The following is a 20,629-nucleotide window of genomic DNA, read 5'->3' on the forward strand; positions in this document are numbered from 1 at the left end:
TCACCCCTCACATCTGCGGCCGAGGGAGTGTGAGAGTCAGCTTTCACCTGAGCACTAACCCGTTCTCGCACGCACGCGCGCGCTCCCACACACACACATACACACACGTTATGTTGTTAAAATTAATTTCCATTCAAAATCCTATTTTCCCTAACCCCTAAACCTAAACATAACCCTAATCCTTACCCTTATTACAACCCTAACCTTAATCCTAACCTTAACCCGTAAACCTAAATCTAACACTTAACCATAATCCTAATCCTAACTCCTAAGTTTAAAATAGCCTTTGTCCTCAAGGGGATGTGGGAAATGTCCCCAAAAGGGAGAATTTTCCTTGTTTTACTATCCTTGTGGGGACTTTTGCAGATTTTAGGTCCCCACAAGGATACAAGAACAAACCAACCCACACACACACACAGCAGAAGCTCGTTCTGGTCTGCACTCAGAGGGTTAGAGTAAAATAGAGCCAGAATAGGGATGAATTCATGTTTCCGTACTAGTAGCATGTCATACAAGTAGTATTTCATTTGACATTGAATGCTCAATCGTCAACTGCTGGCATTATACTGCATGACTTGTGCTGTGGGCTTGTAAATCTATACTGGGTATGACATTGTCAAAGGGGTGTTTGTTTATAAGATAAAACAGCTCAACCATACCGTAGAACTGTAAAGCACCCTGCAAAAAGAGTCGGGATCTTAGGTTAGATGCATTCAGATCAGAGAATCACAGTTGCACTTCATTATCATCTGGGGATTTTGTGTGAACTATTTTGAGTAAGCATTGCATTATTTGTTTATCTCGATACTGTCATGTGGAATGTTCTATGATTTGCACATGCCATTGAAATATATAGTTTTGTCTGTACAAAATGAGAAAAAAAAGTACAATCTTGTCCCGCTGGCCAGCTTTTGAAAACGATTGATATCTGTAGGACCATAAATAGAGAAAAACGTTTCAACAATAAAATGACATAAGTCTACCCACATCCCCATATCACTGCACATTCCCCATCACTTCCCCATACTACTGGTCTATGCGGAGCTGTCCAGTGTGTATGGGACATGTCCGTGCGAGCCTATCCCAACACACACAGATAGCTCGGCAGTGAGTGAGTGTGGACTGATAGATTAAAAGACAGTAGGCAAATAATGTTATCAGGCCCATCGGCGCTCTCATCCCCCAAGAGGGATGTGGGAACAACAGTGGAGATCTGGGTAGGGAAGGAGCTAGCTCTGCCAGCTCTTTTCTTCTTGTTTTCCTGTTCTCCATTCTGTCAATTGTCCGTTGTTGTTCCGTGTTCTTGGCCATATACGAAGGGAACACACAGACACCATCACACCCAGACAGGCCTTCATCTCACTCTGTTTCAATTTCCTCCAGGTACCTCCTTGACAACACAACATATTGCATACATCATATAAATACAATGGCTATTTCTATACATGATCTAGTCACATTATTGATCACACATGCATGTCATCAGCAGACAGGGTAGTGTCCACTGTACTGTACACATGAAGGAATACCTAGGATAGGTTAAGTAATCCCTCTCACCCCACCCCCCTAAGTTTTAGATGCACTATTGTTAAGTGACTGTCCCACTGGATGTCATAAGGTGAATGCACCAATTTGTAAGTCGCTCTGGATAAGAGCGTCTGCTAAATGACTTAAATGTAAATGTAAGTCATCAGCTGGGAGGGTATTGTATAGATCCTCACATTGTACAGAGACACTGTACAAGACACATGTAAGTCCTCAGACAGACACAGGGTTTTGGCATGTGTCTGTGGTAGTGGTGTGTGTGGTAGTGGTTTGTGTGGTAGTGGAGTGTGTGGTAGTGGTATGTGTAGTAGTGGTGTGTGTAGTTGTGGTGTATGTGGTAGCGGTGTGAGGTCGTGGCGTGTGGTAGTAGTGGTGTGTGGTAGTAGTGGTGTGTGGTCGTAGTGGTGGGTGTAGTAGTGGTGTGTGTAGTAGCGGTGTGTGGTAGTAGTGGTGTGTATAGTAGTGGTGTGTGTAGTAGTGGTGTGTGTGGTAGTGGAGTATGTGTAGTAGTGGTGTATGTGGTAGCGGTGTGTGGTAGTAGTGGTGTGTGGTAGTAGTGGTGTGTGGTTGTAGTGGTGTGTGTAGTAGTGGTGTGTGGTAGTAGTGGTGTGTGTAGTAGCGGTGTGTGGTAGTAGTGGTGTGTGTAGTAGTGGTGTGTGGTAGTAGTGTGTGGTAGTGGTGTGTGGTAGTAGTGGTGTGTGTAGTAGCGGTGTGTGGTAATAGTGGTGTGTGGTAGTAGTGGTGTGTGGTAGTGGTGTGTGGTAGTAGTGGTGTGTGGTAGTAGTGGTGAATGTAGTAGTGGCGTGTGTAGTAGTGGTGTGTGGTAGTAGTGGTGTGTGGTAGTAGTGGTGTGTGTAGTAGTGGTGTGTGGTAGTAGTGGTGTGTGGTAGTAGTGGTGTGTGCTAGTAGTGGTGTGTAGTAGTAGTGGTGCGTGTAGTAGTGACGTGTGTAGTAGTGGTGTGTGGTTGTAGTGTGTGTAGTAGTGTTGTGTGGTTGTAGTGTGTGTAGTAGGACATGCACCAGACTGTACAAACTTCAAACTGTATTGTCTTATCCTCGCTTCATTAGCCGTGTCATGGTGACTGGTTATTAAAAGTACATCTGTATAATAAAAACAACATCCATTACTATGAGCAATGATCACAACCGCCCAAAAATGAGAGTAAAAATAGCCATCTTTATTACTTGTTAGAACCTCTGGTAGCCAAGAGTCCAAGACAGTCTTCATGTATTTCAAGAGAGAGGCGATAGGGCTGGATACTTTTCACTTCGGCTACTTTGGATGCATTTAATGTCTCCAACATGCTGTAGACCTGAGAGAGGTGTTCAGGTAATGTTATTGTGGAGACTCAGATTTCATCAAGTTGGTGTGGGGTTTACATTTTTTTCTGTTTCAGTAGCTTTCATCTTATCTAAGTCTGAGTCTCACGTATGTCTGGAAATGAATGATTTAAAATTACATTTGTTAAATCTATTTATTTAGACAAGCAGTCAGCGATTAGAGGCTACACATTATTGAACGTGTATACTGCATTACAGTATATGTACTATATCATCACAGACCGCAACACAGAGAACAAGGAGGGTCCTCGCACTGGACAGCATTCAGGGCTCTGCTGAGCTGTGCTTCCCCACTCACACCAGCAACATTAAAACATGTGGGAAGGAGCAAGGGGTTTGCAGCGGGTGAGAGGTGTGTGTGTGTGTGTGTGTGTGTGTGGAGACATGTCTAACTATTCTTGTGGGGACCAGAAGGCCCCACAACAACACTAAACAAACAAACATTTCACCAACTGGGGAGATTTTGTTGGTCCCCACAAGGTCAAATACTATTTCTAGGGGGTTTAGGGTTCAGGTTATAATTCATATTTGGGTTACACTTACATTAAGTGTTAGGGTTAGGAGCTAGGTTTAGGGTACGGGTAAGAGTATGGGTTAGGGTTAGGGAAAATAGGATTTTGAATGGGACTGAATTGTGTCCCCACAAGGTTAGCTGTACAAGACTGTGTTTGTGTGTGTGTGTGTGTGTGTGTGTGTGTGTGTGTGTGTGTGTGTGTGTGTGTGTGTGTGTGTGTGTGTGTGTGTGTGTGTGTGTGTGTGTGTGTGTGTGTGTGTGTGTGTGTGTGTGTGTGTGTGTGTGTGTGTGTGTGTGTGTGTGTGTGTGTGTGTGTGTGTGTGTGTGTGTGTGCGTGTGCCTCTGTGTGTGTGTGTCTGTGTAAGGGAGCCACTTAGCTGCACTCTGCCCCGAGGAGACATGTCTCATAGCCATTTGGGTGGGATGAATAAATCATCTTTGCCTTGTGAGACTTAATTAGGCATGATGCATGTCCAGAGACACAGGCTGCTGCCCTGATGCTGAGCCTTGAGCTCCACAGCGGCAGCTCAACAGTTCTGGGGCACTGCTCTTTGGTGGCAGAGATTGAACATTTTATTCTGCTTTCCAACCCCAGTCAGTCCTTTAAACTAGTGAGGGCATCACACCATATGTTCAGTATATCAGCATAAACTGGCATAACCTTTTGACAGCCACATTAGTTATGAAGCGTGCCGTTCTAAAAAGAAAACATGTAAAAACCAAAGGTCACAAATCCCTCATCCAATCTGGCTCGCTTTCCATTTGACGCAAGTTTGACTACAGTGTGTCTTTAAATGAAACTGTGTGTAGAACATATTCTAGCATCCTAACCAACATCCCTGAAGATAAATTACATGAATAAACCATTCAATGAAAAGTGAATGTGATGTGAAGATAGTCAAAAACATGCATGTTTCACCTCTAAGGGTTAAACATGTTTTTTAGTTTCTCCTTGAATTGGATTTAGTTACGGTGCATTGATTTGCATGTACATCTACAGGGCTAGATATCCAATTCTCCCTTCTCTCTTCCTTCTGATGAACAAACCATTTGAGCCCTCCAGGATTAGAAATAGTGCTTAGGGAATTCTCCTCCAATTGGCTAATCAAGGCCTCTCTCTCATGTCTCTAAATTTGTTTCAATTCTCCCCCAATTGGCTAATCAAGGCCTCTCTCTCATGTCTCTAAATTTGTTTCAATTCTCCCCCAATTGGCTAATCAAGGCCCCTCTCTCATGTCTCTAAATTTGTTTCAAAGGGTGCGATATTTCAGCAGGGGTAATCTCTTTTCCAGCTGTAATTCTTAATCACCCAACCAGCCGCTCGGTCAGTCATGATATGGGGCTTTATGGAGCTCTATGGGGCTCTCTCTGCCTGCCCTTCTCTGTACCTCTTCCCTGTCTGGGCTTTGTCATCTGGTTTCAGCAGGTAGATGCTGAGATTGAACCTGATCAATGTTGCTTCCTGTCTATCACTGACCTCCTCCTCAGACACGGATTAATGGGAAGGACATGTGGCACAGGCACCATGCAGCACCATGACCCAAACAAGCCCTGCTGCCTGCTCCCTCCCTGCACTAACATAAACCTGCCCATCTTTGCTTTCATGACATCATGTAACAGTGCCAATCACGCACACGGACCACATACAACCTACCTAAATCCACCCCTCTTTGTTTTTCCAGAGTTAAAAGCTGTTTGAAAGATGAAGTGGTTAATGGTTCAGTTTGGATGACACAGTCAAAGTGCACCGTTATACTGTGGAAATATATGATTGCGACAAGTGCAGCTTGGCTTCACCAAATGTACCAAGTGCTGTGTAGTAATATACAGTAATATTGAAAGCTGATCGATAATATATTTCTGCTGTCTTTTCCCTTAGAGGATGTGAGTTCACGTACCCTGACTGAATTACATGCTCCTATGTAAAGGTCAGCAAGTCTCCCTCCTCGCCTCCCAGCAGACGTCTGTGTGTCCTGTAAGAGATCCTTTTCCGTCCCAACACTGTCAGACTCGAAGTTAATGGAAGATTTGGTTTCACACAGCCACTCATAAAACAAAAACTGCCATCAATGAGGCAGTATCACATGCCATGATAGAATTATCAGGCTTCCAGTAAATTCTGCTATTATAATCTAAATGTACTGGGTCCCTGGCAAGAAATTCACCATCTATTATTCAGCTATTAGTAAAATGAATGGGCCACCCAATGTAGTGGTAAAACTGTCAAGACTGTGGCCATCCAATAGTATTCTCCATACTATACATGCCATTTCTAAAATGCCCGCTATATTAAGCACTTCTCTGTTACCAATGCAATTCTATTATATAGAAGTCATATTGCCAAATCCTAGTCAAGCTTCTCTTTCAGTCGGAATGGAATTAATGAAATTAAACACAATCCTTGACATTATGTGTGGGGGGGGGATCTATTCAGTGGTATTTCAACCAGGCGATAAATTCTACAATGTATGATACAACACACATGTTTATGATCCACTCTTTTTCAAATATATTTTGCGGATCTTACATTACAGGTGTCCATGGAGCTTGGAAGCCCACCGTTTGGCTAACCTCTGTTACCTCTGTTACCTCTATGCCCTCAGAGCTGTGTTGAGAGAGAGCGATGAACCTGCCAGTGGCATGCGTCTGTCCTTGGACTTGATCTGTCACCACAACCTCAGGCTGCCCATAACCACATGGCTATGTGGTTCAGCATTATCATATCAGGTTGTCAGCTTGGACAGGGACTGAAACCAATTAGATGATGATGTTTGTATTTTTAATGGCCCACTAACTGATGGCCAGGTCAGCTGTTTTTGTCAGGGTTGTAGGAGGGGAGGGGGGGGGTGATTTTCTTCGCTCATGAAACAAAAAGGTGATAAAAGCCTGTACATTTTGTTGAGAGACGTCCTTATCAAGTGTTTGTCATGAAACTAATACTGCTCCTCTGGTGCCCTACAGTATCTTATCTACACGGTCAAGGAGAAGGTTGTGTGTAAACTGTTCTAGATGAGACTATCCATTAAACATGCAGGTGAAAGTAGTCCTTTATGAGAGGCTGAGCAGACTGAGAAAAGTCTGTCCCATCCCCAGCCTTTCAAACACAGACAAGTGACACGGTAGAAACCAGTGGTGTGAAGTTAAGCTCCCCTTTCTCTTCCTCTGTTCACCCCATTGCCTTTCGAGCTCCACACAAAAGAAGGGCATCTCAAGATGTCTAAAAAGCACTATATACTCATAAAAAGCGACGAAAAAAGGCCAAGAGGGGTCGATTGTCCTTTTCTCCTTTCTACCCGGCAGCGTTTGGCTGTATGATAAGACTGATATGGCTCACATAAGACTGATAAGACTGATATGGCTCACATAAGACTGATAAGACTGATATGGCTCACATAAGACTGATAAGACTGATATGACTCACATAAGACTGATAAGACTGATATGGCTCACATAAGACTGATAAGACTGATATGACTCACATAAGACTGATAAGACTGATATGACTCACATAAGACTGATAAGACTGATATGGCTCACATAAGACTGATATGACTCACATAAGACTGATAAGACTGATATGGCTCACATAAGACTGATAAGACTGATATGGCTCACATAAGACTGATAAGACTGATATGACTCACATAAGACTGATATGGCTCATATAAGACTGATCATTTTTTTATTTTACGAGGCAAGTCAGTTAAGAACAAATTCTTATTTTCAATGACGGCCTGGGAACAGTGGGTTAACTGCCTGTTCAGGGGCAGAACGACAGATTTGTACCTTGTCAGCTCGGGGGTTTGAACTCGCAACCTTCCGGTTACTAGTCCAACACTCTAACCACTAGGCTACGCTGCCGCCCCTAAGACTGATATGACTCACATAAGACTGATAAGACTGATATGGCTCACATAAGACTGATAAGACTGATATGGCTCACATAAGACTGATAAGTCTCACATAAGACTGATAAGACTGATATGACTCACATAAGACTGATAAGAATGATATGACTCACATAAGACTGATAAGACTGATATGGCTCACATAAGACTGATAAGACTGATATGACTCACATAAGACTGATAAGACTGATATGACTCACATAAGACTGATAAGACTGATATGGCTCACATAAGACTGATATGGCTCACATAAGACTGATAAGACTGATATGGCTCACATAAGACTGATAAGACTGATATGACTCACATAAGACTGATAAGACTGATATGACTCACATAAGACTGATAAGACTGATATGGCTCATATAAGACTGATAAGACTGATATGGCTCACATAAGACTGATATGACTCACATAAGTGATAAGACTGATATGGCTCACATAAGACTGATAAGACTGATATGGCTCACATAAGACTGATATGGCTCACATAAGACTGATATGGCTCACATAAGACTGATATGGCTCACATAAGACTGATATGGCTCACATAAGACTGATATGGCTCACATAAGACTGATAAGACTGATATGGCTCACATAAGACTGATATGGCTCACATAAGACTGATAAGACTGATATGGCTCACATAAGACTGATATGGCTCACATAAGACTGATATGGCTCACATAAGACTGATATGGCTCACATAAGACTGATATGGCTCACATAAGACTGATAAGACTGATATTTACATTACATTTACATTTACATTTAAGTCATTTAGCAGACGCTCTTATCCAGAGCGACTTACAAATTGGTGCATTCACCTTATGACATCCAGTGGAACAGTCACTTTACAATAGTGCATCTAAATCTTAAGGGGGGGTGAGAGGGATTACTTATCCTATCCTAGGTATTCCTTAAAGAGGTGGGGTTTCAGGTGTCTCCGGAAGGTGGTGATTGACTCCGCTGTCCTGGCGTCGTGAGGGAGTTTGTTCCACCATTGGGGGGCCAGGGCAGCGAACAGTTTTGACTGGGCTGAGCGGGAGCTGTACTTCCTCAGTGGTAGGGACGCGAGCAGGCCAGAGGTGGATGAACGCAGTGCCCTTGTTTGGGTGTAGGGCCTGATCAGAGCCTGGAGGTACTGAGGTGCCGTTCCCCTCACAGCTCCGTAGGCAAGCACCATGGTCTTGTAGCGGATGCTATGACTCACATAAGACTGATAAGACTGATATGGCTCACATAAGACTGATATGACTGCTATGGCTCACATAAGACTGATAAGACTGATATGGCTCACATAAGACTGATATGGCTCACATAAGACTGATATGACTGATATGGCTCACATAAGACTGATATGGCTCACATAAGACTGATATGGCTCACATAAGACTGATATGGCTCACATAAGACTGATATGGCTCACATAAGACTGATATGGCTCACATAAGACTGATATGGCTCACATAGCTTCAACAAGACACGTATAGCTGAAGTTAACATGAATGATTTTCCTTATCCTCCTTTTGATGTGATAATTGTTCATAATGTAAAAATAGTATATCTGTAGTATATATCTACAGATTCCCATATTCTGTGAATTCATTCAAAACCTGTGACCTACATTGAGATTAGAGTAAAAACGCTATGCTTAACAACAGAGTGATGCTACATAAAAAGTTCATTGCCAGGGTTCATTTAAAACGATTTTGATCCAATCACCTATCAAGTTCTTGTTCCCATGATACTTTTTCAAGGTGTTTAAAGTAGTATTGAGTGATGCTGGCTTTGTCCCCTCCTTCCTTAACCATGCACACACACACACACACACACACACACACACACACACACACACACACACACACACACACACACACACACACACACACACACACACACACACACACACACACACACACACACACACACACACACACACACACACACACACACACACACACACACACACACACACACACACACACACACACACACACACACACACACACACACACACACACACACACACACACACACACACACACACACACACACACACACACACACACACACACACACACACACACACACACACAGGCATTTGCTTGGACCCAGTCCTCAGCCCTCTGAGGGGGTCAGCTCAGATCAAAGGTGCTGGTCACAGCCATTAGGCCCAGCAGTGAAGACCCAGCATGAAAAGCTTGTTTTGAAAAGGAGGGCAGAGAAAAAAAACAACAGGGACCTCTCCATTTTAAAGGCAAACTGTGAAATAATTGAAAAGGTATGTCAATCAAGAGCAGGCACCCAGCGTGAGCGCCCCGATTCCCAGGCTCTCTCCTGGTCGAGCACCGGGCCATGGAGGGCTGCTGAAGGGGGCAATCCAAGAAATCTTTCACTCGATTCTCCTCCTCCCTTATCCCCTGCTTTATAATTGTGTATTGGGACGCCCCCCCCCCCCTGTCCCGTCCCGTCCCCCCCAAGTCCAACAAAAAGCTCAGTCATTAATAAGATCTTGTCTTTCCTCCACCTCTCAGGTAAGTAACAAAGAGTTATTGGGGGACGGAGGGGCAAGTTGGAGTCCACATAGTTTTATGACCCCCCTCCCCCTTTTTATTACCAGCCCCTACACCCAGTACCCACTCCCTCCTCCTCCCATAGCATGAGTCTGACAAAAGGAACCCCGTGAGAGTCTCTCGCTTTCCTTTCTGCGTTTTTATTTCAAGGTCAGAAAAGGCTGAATGATCTGACGAGGGGCTCACTTCCAAAAAAGGGGGAACGAAAGAAAAGAGAAAGAGTAAAAGACGACTGGGCTTTGAAAATCCCATAGAAGATAGAAAACGGTCAGTCCACACTTGACTAGTCCTGTATAGGGATTTGTTTGTAATAGCAGCTTCAGCTTATTAACAGCTCTGGCCAAAACATGTCAACAGATCCTGCCAAGGGTAAGAAAGAAGCTAAAGCTACCTAAAGCTACCTAAAGCTACCTGTCTTGTCAACAGAGCAGATGAAACATGCACAGCAGAGAGTAGATTATAATAAACAGCATGATTACAAATAGCTACTTTCTTTCATCATTAGTGCCTTTATTGTATGTGCACATGCAATAATGGGTTAATACTGCATTGAAAAAGCAAAAACACATAAATATGACACAACATGTTGTCAACATGATACGTGGGTCTAATGAGGTGGTCATTAGCCTTAACATAATGAGGACTTTTGAGGTCTATTTGAAGACTGATATCCAAAAGGTCTTCCGTACAAAACTATTCTCACACGTAAAAGATCCACGTTCCTGCATTCAATACCTCAGGGAAGAAAAGTCATTGTAACCACGCCATCCACTCCTTGCTTTTAGTACATAGTGCAATCTACGTATCAGAGTGAGGATCATGGCAGCACCTACCGTGCCTGGAGCTCAGAGCAACAAATAATGGCAATTAGAGGCAGCAGCACTTTCAGGCACCAGCGCTTTTCATTGGACTAGACAAGTCCCCATAAACCCACAGTGAGCTCCAATCACCAGCCTGCCTGGGCCTAATTGCTTATGAGTCGCTTGCACGCTCCCTACCACCATAACACCCAGTGTTTGTAAACACAGCTCAAAAGGGGACATTGCCATCAATGTGCTAACATGCCTTTGAAGGATCAGAGGGATGGGGGTGCAGCTGGATGGATTGGTACCTGGCTGGCTGACTGGCCCTGGGCTGGCTGGCTGACTGGCCCTGGCCTGGCCTGGCTGGCTGACTGGCCCTGGGCTGGCTGTCCCACTGCAGCTGTGTCGAGAAAGGGGCTCCATGTACACATGTCAGAGAAGAAAGACACTCAACAGGTCCTCTATGTATTTACCCTCTCTGTCTCTCTGTCTCTCTGTGTGTCTGATGTGGATGACCTCACCTGGTAAGCATGGATAGTGGTGGTAGCAGCTGTGAGTGTGTATCGCTACATGTTTCAGGAAGGAAGGAAAGAGAAACAGACAATGTCTTTGGCTGTCTTATCTAGTAGTTGGTTTCACAATGTCAATTGTTGATAAGGATTTCACCTGTATAAAAACTTCCCTGATCTTAAGTGTCTCTAAGACCATTACCCTTCTCTGTTATTTAAGTGATAATGCCTGAGAGGCCGGTGTTTGGAGGATAAATTGACACGGGTGTTTCAAACCGTGCCAATATATCCTCCAAACACCTGCTTCTACAGCATTATCATTTTCAAACAATAGGTTACCAACATATTCAAATAATGATTGACATATAATTGAGCAATAACGCTCGAGGGGGTGTGGTATATGGCTAATATACCACAGCTAAGGGCTGTTATTATGCGGAGTGCCTGGATACAGCCCTTAGCCGTGGTATATTGGAAGTATACTGCTAACACCCCAGGTGTGTTATAGTATTATAAACTGATTACCAATGTAATTAGAGCAATAAAAATACATTTTTGTCATAACCGTGGTAAACGGTCTGATATACCACAGCTTTTAGCCAATCAGCATTCAGGGCTCAAACCACCCAGTTTATAATACTCTTTTTTAAATCCCCAAACATATTAAGCCAACCCTTGCTCCCAATTACAGCTTTTTCCTAATTTCTTTCCAAACAAAGTCTGGATTGACATAAATAAATAGGGGAAAGATGGCAGCGGCGGGAGAGCAACACCTGCTCGGACCCTGGTGAGGGCGTTTATTTTTCATCGCTGGATGGGTTTAACCAGTGTCCCTGCTCGGAAACCCACTAGCAGCCCCCTTCAGCACATGTGGTTCTGCATGAGCAGCGCTGCACCGCTGGTCTGGGTCGTGAGTTTACTGCTCCTACTTCATTTCCTACTGGTGTGAGGTCCACATCTCCTTCAGCACCTTGATGTTACTGTGTTTACAGGCCCTGTCCAAATGCAACAGCCTATTTGTTAGCCTCGTTTCCCGTTTCAGCAACATTCAGAGGTGCCCATTAGAGGAGAAAAAACAGCATGTTTCTCAAGATGTTTTCTCCTCCAAAAACAGGTTTCCATGGCGATGTCTTTTGGGAGGGATGTGTGCTTAGATCTGATAGCAGGCCACATCAGGGTGCCTTTGAAGGTGAGACAGGAGGAGTACTCCAAGGAAGCAGCGTATCCAGCAATTAGGTCCTTTCAGGCCCCCGTGGTAAGACCCACAGGTCATCTCCAAAACATTTCCGTCTATCACCATGACAATGGCTAAGGGCTATTTGTGTAGACAAAAACCAGATCATGACCAAGCCACATGGGATTTGTTTGCAATCAGTGCCCAGAAGAAACAATTAGCCTGCAGCACTGCCAGGTCTTTTATGGAGAAAGTGGGTAAGAGGTTGGTGTAAGTGGCCATCAGACGCTGCTTTGTGTCTCCCTGGTAAACTTCACCGGGCATCATCTGGGTGGAGTGTCAGTGTCTGGTCTGGGATGATGGCACTCCCTCCCTGTGCAGACAGGACCCAGCCCGTAATGCTCTTTGTGCTGAATGCTATAGTCAGTCTACTAAGATGGTGTAGATACAGTGAGCTCTGGAAAATTTTGTCTGGCTCAGAATGGATTAAAAGACTGGGTGTTCTCATTTCATTGCATAAATCATATCGTACTTCCAGACACAGAATAATAAATGATTATTTTTTTACTTGAAAACAGTGTTGTCTTACAAGTAAATAGATTTTTCCTCTTGAATATTCTTTATGATATGTTTTTGAAATGGCTGATTTGAATCATATTGCATTTCTGAAGGATGACACAGCCTATTTTCTAATGTATTTATGTCTCTGTAGTCTGGTAGTTCTCAGTGAGACGATTGTTAATAAGAAACTGAGTTGTAGATGTCTCTTCACAAAGGGAAATATTTAAATGGGTCATTATGCATATCCAGTTTTTTTCTCTTTTGTCTTGGGAAAACCCTCTCCCCAGAGCATATGGCCGTCTGGTTTCCTAATCGATAACGATAGAGTAGCTTATGATGGAAAACTCCCCTGTTCTAACAGAGACTTCTGTTCCTTCTATTTCAGGTCTAATGGAAATCCGATCTGTCAGTGTGGGAGTCGTCGCCATCAAATCGGTCAGCACCGGGCTGTACTTAGCAATGTCCAAAAAAGGCACACTTTTTGGATCGGTAGGTACACCTTGCAACATTGTTACATGAGACACCATGGGCAGCCAGGTTCCAGCTAGGGGACATTGATGTTTCCTCCAAGCACAGGTCATTCCATTCAAATGAGTCTTTGAGGTCTACACTAGGAAAATCAACAGCAGGCCAAAGTTTCAAGTATGAAGTTCTAATAGTGGCAATATCAATCATGACTATATACCTGGGCCCAGCTTGATAATAGTGTAACGGTTTTCTAGGTGTGAAGGAGAGTCGGACCAAAACGCAGCGTGTAGATTGCGATCCATGTTTAATCAACAAACGTAAACACGAATTAACACAAACACTACACAGCGACAGGAACAAAGACACTAAGGACAATCACCCACGACAAACTCAAAGAATATGGCTGCCTAAATATGGTTCCCAATCAGAGACAACGATAAACACCTGCCTCTGATTGAGAACCACTCCAGACAGCCATAGACTTTGCTAGATACCCCACTAAGCTACAATCCCAATACCAACACCAAAACCCCAAGACAAAACACACCACAATACAAAAACCCCATGCCACACCCTGGACTGACCCAATACATAAAGATAAACACAAAATACTTCGACCAGGGCGTGACAGAACACCCTCCCTAAGGTGCGGACTCCCGAACGCACCTCAAAACAATAGGGAGGGTCCGGGTGGGCGTCTGTCCATGGTGGCGGCTCCGGCGCGGGACGTGGACCCCACTCAGTCAATGTCTTAGTCCCCTCTCCTCGCGTCCCTGGATAGTCCACCCTCTCCGCCGACCATGGCCTAGTAGTCCTCACCCAGAACCCCACTGGACTGAGGAGCAGATCGGGACTGAAGGACAGCTCGGGACTGAGGGGAAGCTCGGGAGTGAGGGAAAGCTCGGAAGTGAGAGAAAGCTCGGAAGTGAGAGGAAGCTCAGGAGTGAGAGGAAGCTCAGGCAGGTAGATAGATCTACCAGATCCTGGCTGGCTGGTGGTCTCAGCAGATCCTGGCTGACTGGCAGATCCTGGCTGACTGGCAAATCCTGGCTGACTGGCGGATCTGGCGGATCCTGGCCGACTGGCAGATCCTGGCCGACTGGCAGATCCTGGCCGACTGGCAGTTCTGGCAGATCTGGAAGAGTCTGGCTGACTGGCGGATCTGGAAGAGTCTGGCTGACTGGCAGATCTGGAAGAGTCTGGCTGACTGGCGGATCCTGGCAGACTGAAAGATCTGGCTGCTCCATGCTGACTGGCAGCCCTGGCTGCTCCACGCTGACTGGTGGCTCTGGCGGCTCCGTGCAGACTGGCAGCTCCGTGCAGACTGGCAGCTCCGTGCAGACTGGCAGCTCCATGCAGACTGGCAGCTCCTTGCAGACTGGCAGCTCCTTGTAGACTGGCAGCTCCTTGTAGACTGGCAGCTCTGGCTCCTTCATGCAGACTGACAGCTCTGGCTGCTCCATGCAGACTGACAGCTCTGGCTGCTCCATGCAGACTGACAGTTCTGGCTGCTCCATGCAGACTGACAGCTCTGGCTGCTCCATGCAGACTGACAGCTCTGGCTGCTCCATGTAGACTGACAGCTCTGGCTGCTCCATGCAGACCGACAGCTCTGGTTGCGCTGAACAGGCAGGAGACTCCAGCAGCGCAGTAGAGGAGGAAGGCTCTGGCTGCGCTGAACAGGCAGGAGACTCCAGCAGCGCAGGAGAGGAGAAAGGCTCCGACAGCGCTGGGGAGGCGAGGCGCACTGTAGGCCTGATGCGTGGTGCTGGTACTGGTGGTACTAGACCGAGGACACGCACAGGAAGCCTGGTGTGGGGAGCTGCTACCGGAGGGCTGGGGTGTGGAGGTGGTACTGGATAGACCGGACCGTGCAGGCACACTGGAGCTCTTGAGCACCGAGCCTGTCCAACCTTACCTGGCTCGATGCCCACTCTAGCCCGGCCGATACGAGGAGCTGGAATATACCGCACCGGGCTATGCACCCACACTGGGGACACTGTGCGCACCACTGCATAACACGCCTGCCCGGTCTCTCTAGCCCCCCGGTAAGCACAGGGAGTTTGCGCAGGTCTCCTACCTGGCGTAGCCCTACTCCCTGTGAGCCCCTCCCAATAAATCTTTGGGGCTGACTCTCGGGCTTCCTTGCCAACCGTGTTCCCTTATATCGCCGGCTCCTCTCTCCGGCTGCCTCTGCTCTCCTCGCTGCCTCCACCTGTTCCCATGGAAGGCGATCCCTTCCCGCCAGGATCTCCTCACATGTGTAGCAACCCTTGCCATCCAATATATCGTCCCATGTCCAATCCTCATTGCGCCGCTGTTGCTGCCTTTATTGCTTCTCCTGTGGCTCCTGCCTGTTGACACGCTGCTTGGTCTGTTTGTGGTGGGTGATTCTGTAACGGTTTTCTAGGTAAGGACACTAAGGACAATCACCCACGACAAACTCAAAGAATATGGCTGCCTAAATATGGTTCCCAATCAGAGACAACAATAAACACCTGCCTCTGATTGAGAACCACTCCAGACAGCCATAGACTTTGCTAGATACTCCACTAAGCTACAATCCCAATACCAACACCAAAACCCCAAGACAAAACACACCACAATACAAAAACCCCATGCCACACCCTGGCCTGACCCAATACATAAAGATAAACACAAAATACTTCGACCAGGGCGTGACAAATAGCTGCAGGTGATGCTCGTACGCGGGTCTTGAAGAGAGGCTTGTTCCACTGTCAAAATACTGCAGAGAGCCAAGAAAAATCCAAATACTGCAGATAGCCAAGAAAAGTCCAAATACTGCAGATAGCCAAGAAAAGTCAGAATACTGCAGAGAGCCAAGAAAAGTCAGAATACTGCAGATAGCCAAGAAAAGTCAGAATACTGCAGAGAGCCAAGAAAAGTCAAACACTGCAGATAGCCAAGAAAAGTCCAAATACTGCAGATAGCCAAGAAAAGTCAGAATACTGCAGATAGCCAAGAAAAGTCAGAATACTGCAGAGAGCCAAGAAAAGTCCAAATACTGCAGATAGCCAAGAAAAGTCAGAATACTGCAGATAGCCAAGAAAAGTCAGAATACTGCAGAGAGCCAAGAAAAGTCAAACACTGCAGATAGCCAAGAAAAGTCAGAATACTGCAGATAGCCAAGATAAGTTAAACACTGCAGATAGCCAAGAAAAGTCAGAATACTGCAGAGAGCCAAGAAAAGTCAAACACTGCAGATAGCCAAGATAAGTTAAACACTGCAGATAGCCAAGATAAGTTAAACACTGCAGATAGCCAAGAAAAGTCAGAATACTGCAGAGAGCCAAGAAAAGTCAAACACTGCAGATAGCCAAGATAAGTTAAACACTGCAGAGAGCCAAGATAAGTTAAACACTGCAGAGAGCCAAGATAAGTTAAACACTGTAGATAGCCAAGAAAAGGAGGCTGAACTGATGTCAGAAGAGGCAGATGTGAAGGTCTTGCGTGCCATCTGCCACTTGTTGTGCTCATACACAGCTCCCTCGTTCTTTCTCTCTCTCTGTCATGTAATGTGGCTGCCTATGGCGTGGTATCTAAGTGTTTTACAGCTCAGAGAGAGAGAGAGAGAAAATCTGGAGCTGGCAATCAGTCAGCAATGTGAAGCTGTGATGAGTTGCAGACCATTATTTCACCCTGCCACCAGCATAAACAGGACATAGATGAACTCACTCAGCTTCCTAGAACCTCCCACTGAAACCTCCCTTAATGACCATTAAGCAGGAGAATCAAGCTAGCCTGATGCTATCTCCATAAGGGCCCTGTGATCTCAGCCTGATAGTGGCATGTAGATGGGATTGCTCCAGAATCTGTTTTGATGGTCATATCTTTAAGTCATACCTACGTACAGATAAGAAGTTCCAACCACCCATGGCAATGAGGAGAGGGCTTTGTTGGCTGGTCTGTGCCTGTATATTGACACAAATCCCTGTTTCTGTTCATAGCCTCAGAAATGGATCAAGGAAGTGATAACAATCTGATAGATGACTGTCAAAACATTATACATTGCAGATGAACACTTCTTCATGTAGTTTAGTTACAGTATCAAAAAGACATGTTTTTATATTGTTATATCTTCTTGGCCGTGATCCGACCATAATGAACACCTAATTATAAAATGCTTTGCCATTCAATGTGGATGGTTATTGTTTTGTTATGGAACAACATAGAAACAACACACAACAAATAACTCCATAACAACACAGAAATAAATGGAAAACATGAATGCAATAACAGACATGGACCTTTGTTCCTATCTCAGAGGTGTGTCCACGCTACTGCTGTTAGTTACTCCTGGTCATAATAAACACGTTTTACTCTCCCTCTCTCCGTCACTCTCCCCCTCTCTCCCTCACTCCCTCGCTCCCTCTCTCCCTCTCTCCCTCTCTCTCTCACTCCCTCTCTCCCTCTCTCCCTCACTCCCTCTCTCCCTCTCTCCCTCTCTCCCTCGCTCCCTTTCTCCCTCTCTCCCTCGCTCCCTTTCTCCCTCTCTCCCTCTCTCCCTCTCTCCCTCACTCCCTCTCTCCCTCTCTCCCTCGCTCCCTTTCTCCCTCTCTCCCTCCCTCTCTCCTTCTCTCTCCCTCTCTCCTTCTCTCTCCCTCTCTCCCTCTCTCCTGCTCTCCCTCTCTCTCCCTCTCTCCCTATCTCTCCCTCACTCCCTCTCTCCCTCTCTCCCTCTCTCCCTCTCTCCCTCACTCCCTCTCTCCCTCTCTCCATCACTCCCTCTCTCCCTCTCTCCCTCTCTCCCTCGCTCCCTTTCTCCCTCTCTCCCTCCCTCTCTCCTTCTCTCTCCCTCTCTCCCTCTCTCTCCCTCTCTCCCTCTCTCCTGCTCTCCCTCTCTCTCCCTCTCTCCCTCGCTCCCTCTCTCTCTCACTCTCCCTCTCCCTCCCTCTCTCTCTCTCCCTCTCTCTCCCTCGCTCCCTCTCTCCCTCTCTCCCTCTCTTACTCTCCCTCTGTCCCTCACTCTCCCTCACTCTCCCTAACTCTCCCTCGCTCCCTCTCTCCCTCTCTCCCTCTTTCCCTCCCCTGCAGGTGAAGTACAACCCTAACTGTAAGTTCAAGGAGCGCATCGAGGAGAACGGCTACAACACGTACGCCTCCCTGCGCTGGAAACACGGCGGCAGGCAGATGTTTGTATCTCTGAATGGCAGGGGGAAGCCCCGGCGAGGTCACAAAGCCCGGAGGAGACACCCCTCCACCCACTTCCTCCCCATGCTGCCCTCATAGAGGATCAACTGGACTCATGTTCTGCTCTGCAGCCAGTCCCTCCTACTAGTGTTGTGGTTACCAAGATAATTAGGAATAATATGATTATTTGATTATCATTATTATATCCATCCCTTCTCCCATATATGTACATTTGTTGGGGTCCTATAAACTATTTTGTTGTGGAGATCGAAGTGGGGGGCATAATACAGTATGTTTAAGTTATTCATCACCCCCCCCACAAGCGTAAGGTCCAGAAGTAAAGCTGCTAATATTGTGTAAATACAGTATGTCTACTATTATTATGATTGATTATAAAGCTGAGAGGACAATATTGATGACACTCTTCTGTATCAAGGAGTCATTTTGACACCACCGTCCGCTGAGAAAGTGTTGAAACATATGCTCCCTCTAAAGGGTACGAGTATTGTCTATATATTGCCCCCATCCCTTATATTCTGCCACTCTACAGGAGACAATGCTTTCCCTTGAGTGACCTTACGATATGCTGTTAAACCAATGGACTGCCGATGTAAAAGAGCTGACAAACAGTGAACAGGGCTTTGATTTAGGTTGTCAAAAATATCCATCTGAGCTCGAGAGATGATTCTCTAAAGATACTGAAAGGCCTTTACAATCAACGCTGCAAGGACTCTGCATTTGAGTGGACCTCAGGCAGAGGGGACAGAAGTCCATGTTTACGGAAACGTTTGGACTGATGTACATTGATACCCATGGATATCTGCTGTTAGACATCGGGTAGTCGTATGTACGGGAGACGCATGGTGTACATCGTCCAGTGGAACGCCGACTTACAGCTTCCTTCTGGACAATGCATCAACAATAAGACATAGTAAAAAAAAAAACAAGAATAGGAACGTAAAGTAAATGTCTCAGTAGAATAGAATAAACATAGACTAGAAGGCTATCGGGTCTTCTGGGTTTCTGAAATGACCTTGTGAACAGAAGTGTGCTTTAGCCTTCTTCTTTCATCCTAGACCACTAGCTCAGGGGTCAATCTTTCAAAGTGGGAGTCACAACGTTGTCTCTGATATGTTAGTTCCAGAATTCAGTAGTTAATTGCAAACACGTAGTGCATTTGAGGTGGTAGTCACAGGAGGTTTGTGGCACCTTAATTGGGGAGGATGGGGGCACGTGGTAATGACTGGAGTGGAATAGGTGGGTTCCATGTGTTTGAGACCATTCCATTTCTCCGCTCCAGACATTCTTAATGAGCCGTCCTCCCCTCAGCAACCTCCACTGGGTTGTATGTACACTTTTTGACAGTGACAGGACTTAACCCATTAATTTTGTATGTATGATAGCTGGTTATTGCATTATCTTGTCATGTCTTGCTAACATTTTCAAAAACCTGTTGCAAATAGAACTTTTAATATATTTAAACCTTTTTGTACCGTATAACATTTGAAGTTGATGTTATTGTCTCCATGTTGTGTCTAGTCTGAAATCCTAATTGTATTCCAGTCCATATTCTAGTCTCTGCTGTATGTTACTGCAATATGGCACCTCCTCCCAACATCTGAATGGTCAGCAATGAAGATCTACAAGAACACATGTTTCAACTATTAGTCAGTTATTAGGTAGTCTGTTAATTGAATACTGTCATCAAAACAACATTAGTGAGTGTCTTGGTTCGTGTTCAGCTTGAACGTCAATAAAATACACATAAATGACCCAATGTTCAAGGAGTCACTTATGCTAACACGCACCACATCTCTTCAGTTAGCTCCATTCTAAAAGAGTGACCATTTTGCCTCTTATGTAATGTACTGTGCTTGCCTTGATTGTTTTGGGTTGTCAACATCTCCATCAGAGTTACATAATCATCATCATCATCATCTCCACATGAACATTCACAGCAGGAGTGGATTTGATGTAGTGGACCTGCCCTGATGAGCTCTTCAATAGGCTATCACGGGTCTTCAATGGGCCATCACGGGTCTTCAATGGGCCATCACAGGTCTTCAATGGGCCATCA

The 20,629-nt window shown here is 45.5% G+C and overlaps 1 protein-coding gene across 1 annotated transcript in view; it reads left to right on the forward strand.

Moving 5' to 3' along the window:
* LOC124037035 (fibroblast growth factor 10-like) overlaps positions 1-20,296 on the forward strand; it is a 44,234-nt gene extending 23,938 nt beyond the window's left edge. Inside the window, exons 2-3 of the mRNA XM_046351656.1 lie at positions 13,319-13,422; positions 18,457-20,296. Coding sequence (XP_046207612.1) covers positions 13,319-13,422; positions 18,457-18,651 — 299 coding nt within the window. The 3' untranslated portion in view covers positions 18,652-20,296. The remainder of the gene's footprint in view (positions 1-13,318; positions 13,423-18,456) is intronic.
* Positions 20,297-20,629: the final 333 nt, after the last annotated feature.

This window comes from Oncorhynchus gorbuscha, linkage group LG06 (genome assembly GCF_021184085.1).
Source record: "Oncorhynchus gorbuscha isolate QuinsamMale2020 ecotype Even-year linkage group LG06, OgorEven_v1.0, whole genome shotgun sequence".
NCBI classification, from domain to species: domain Eukaryota; kingdom Metazoa; phylum Chordata; class Actinopteri; order Salmoniformes; family Salmonidae; genus Oncorhynchus; species Oncorhynchus gorbuscha.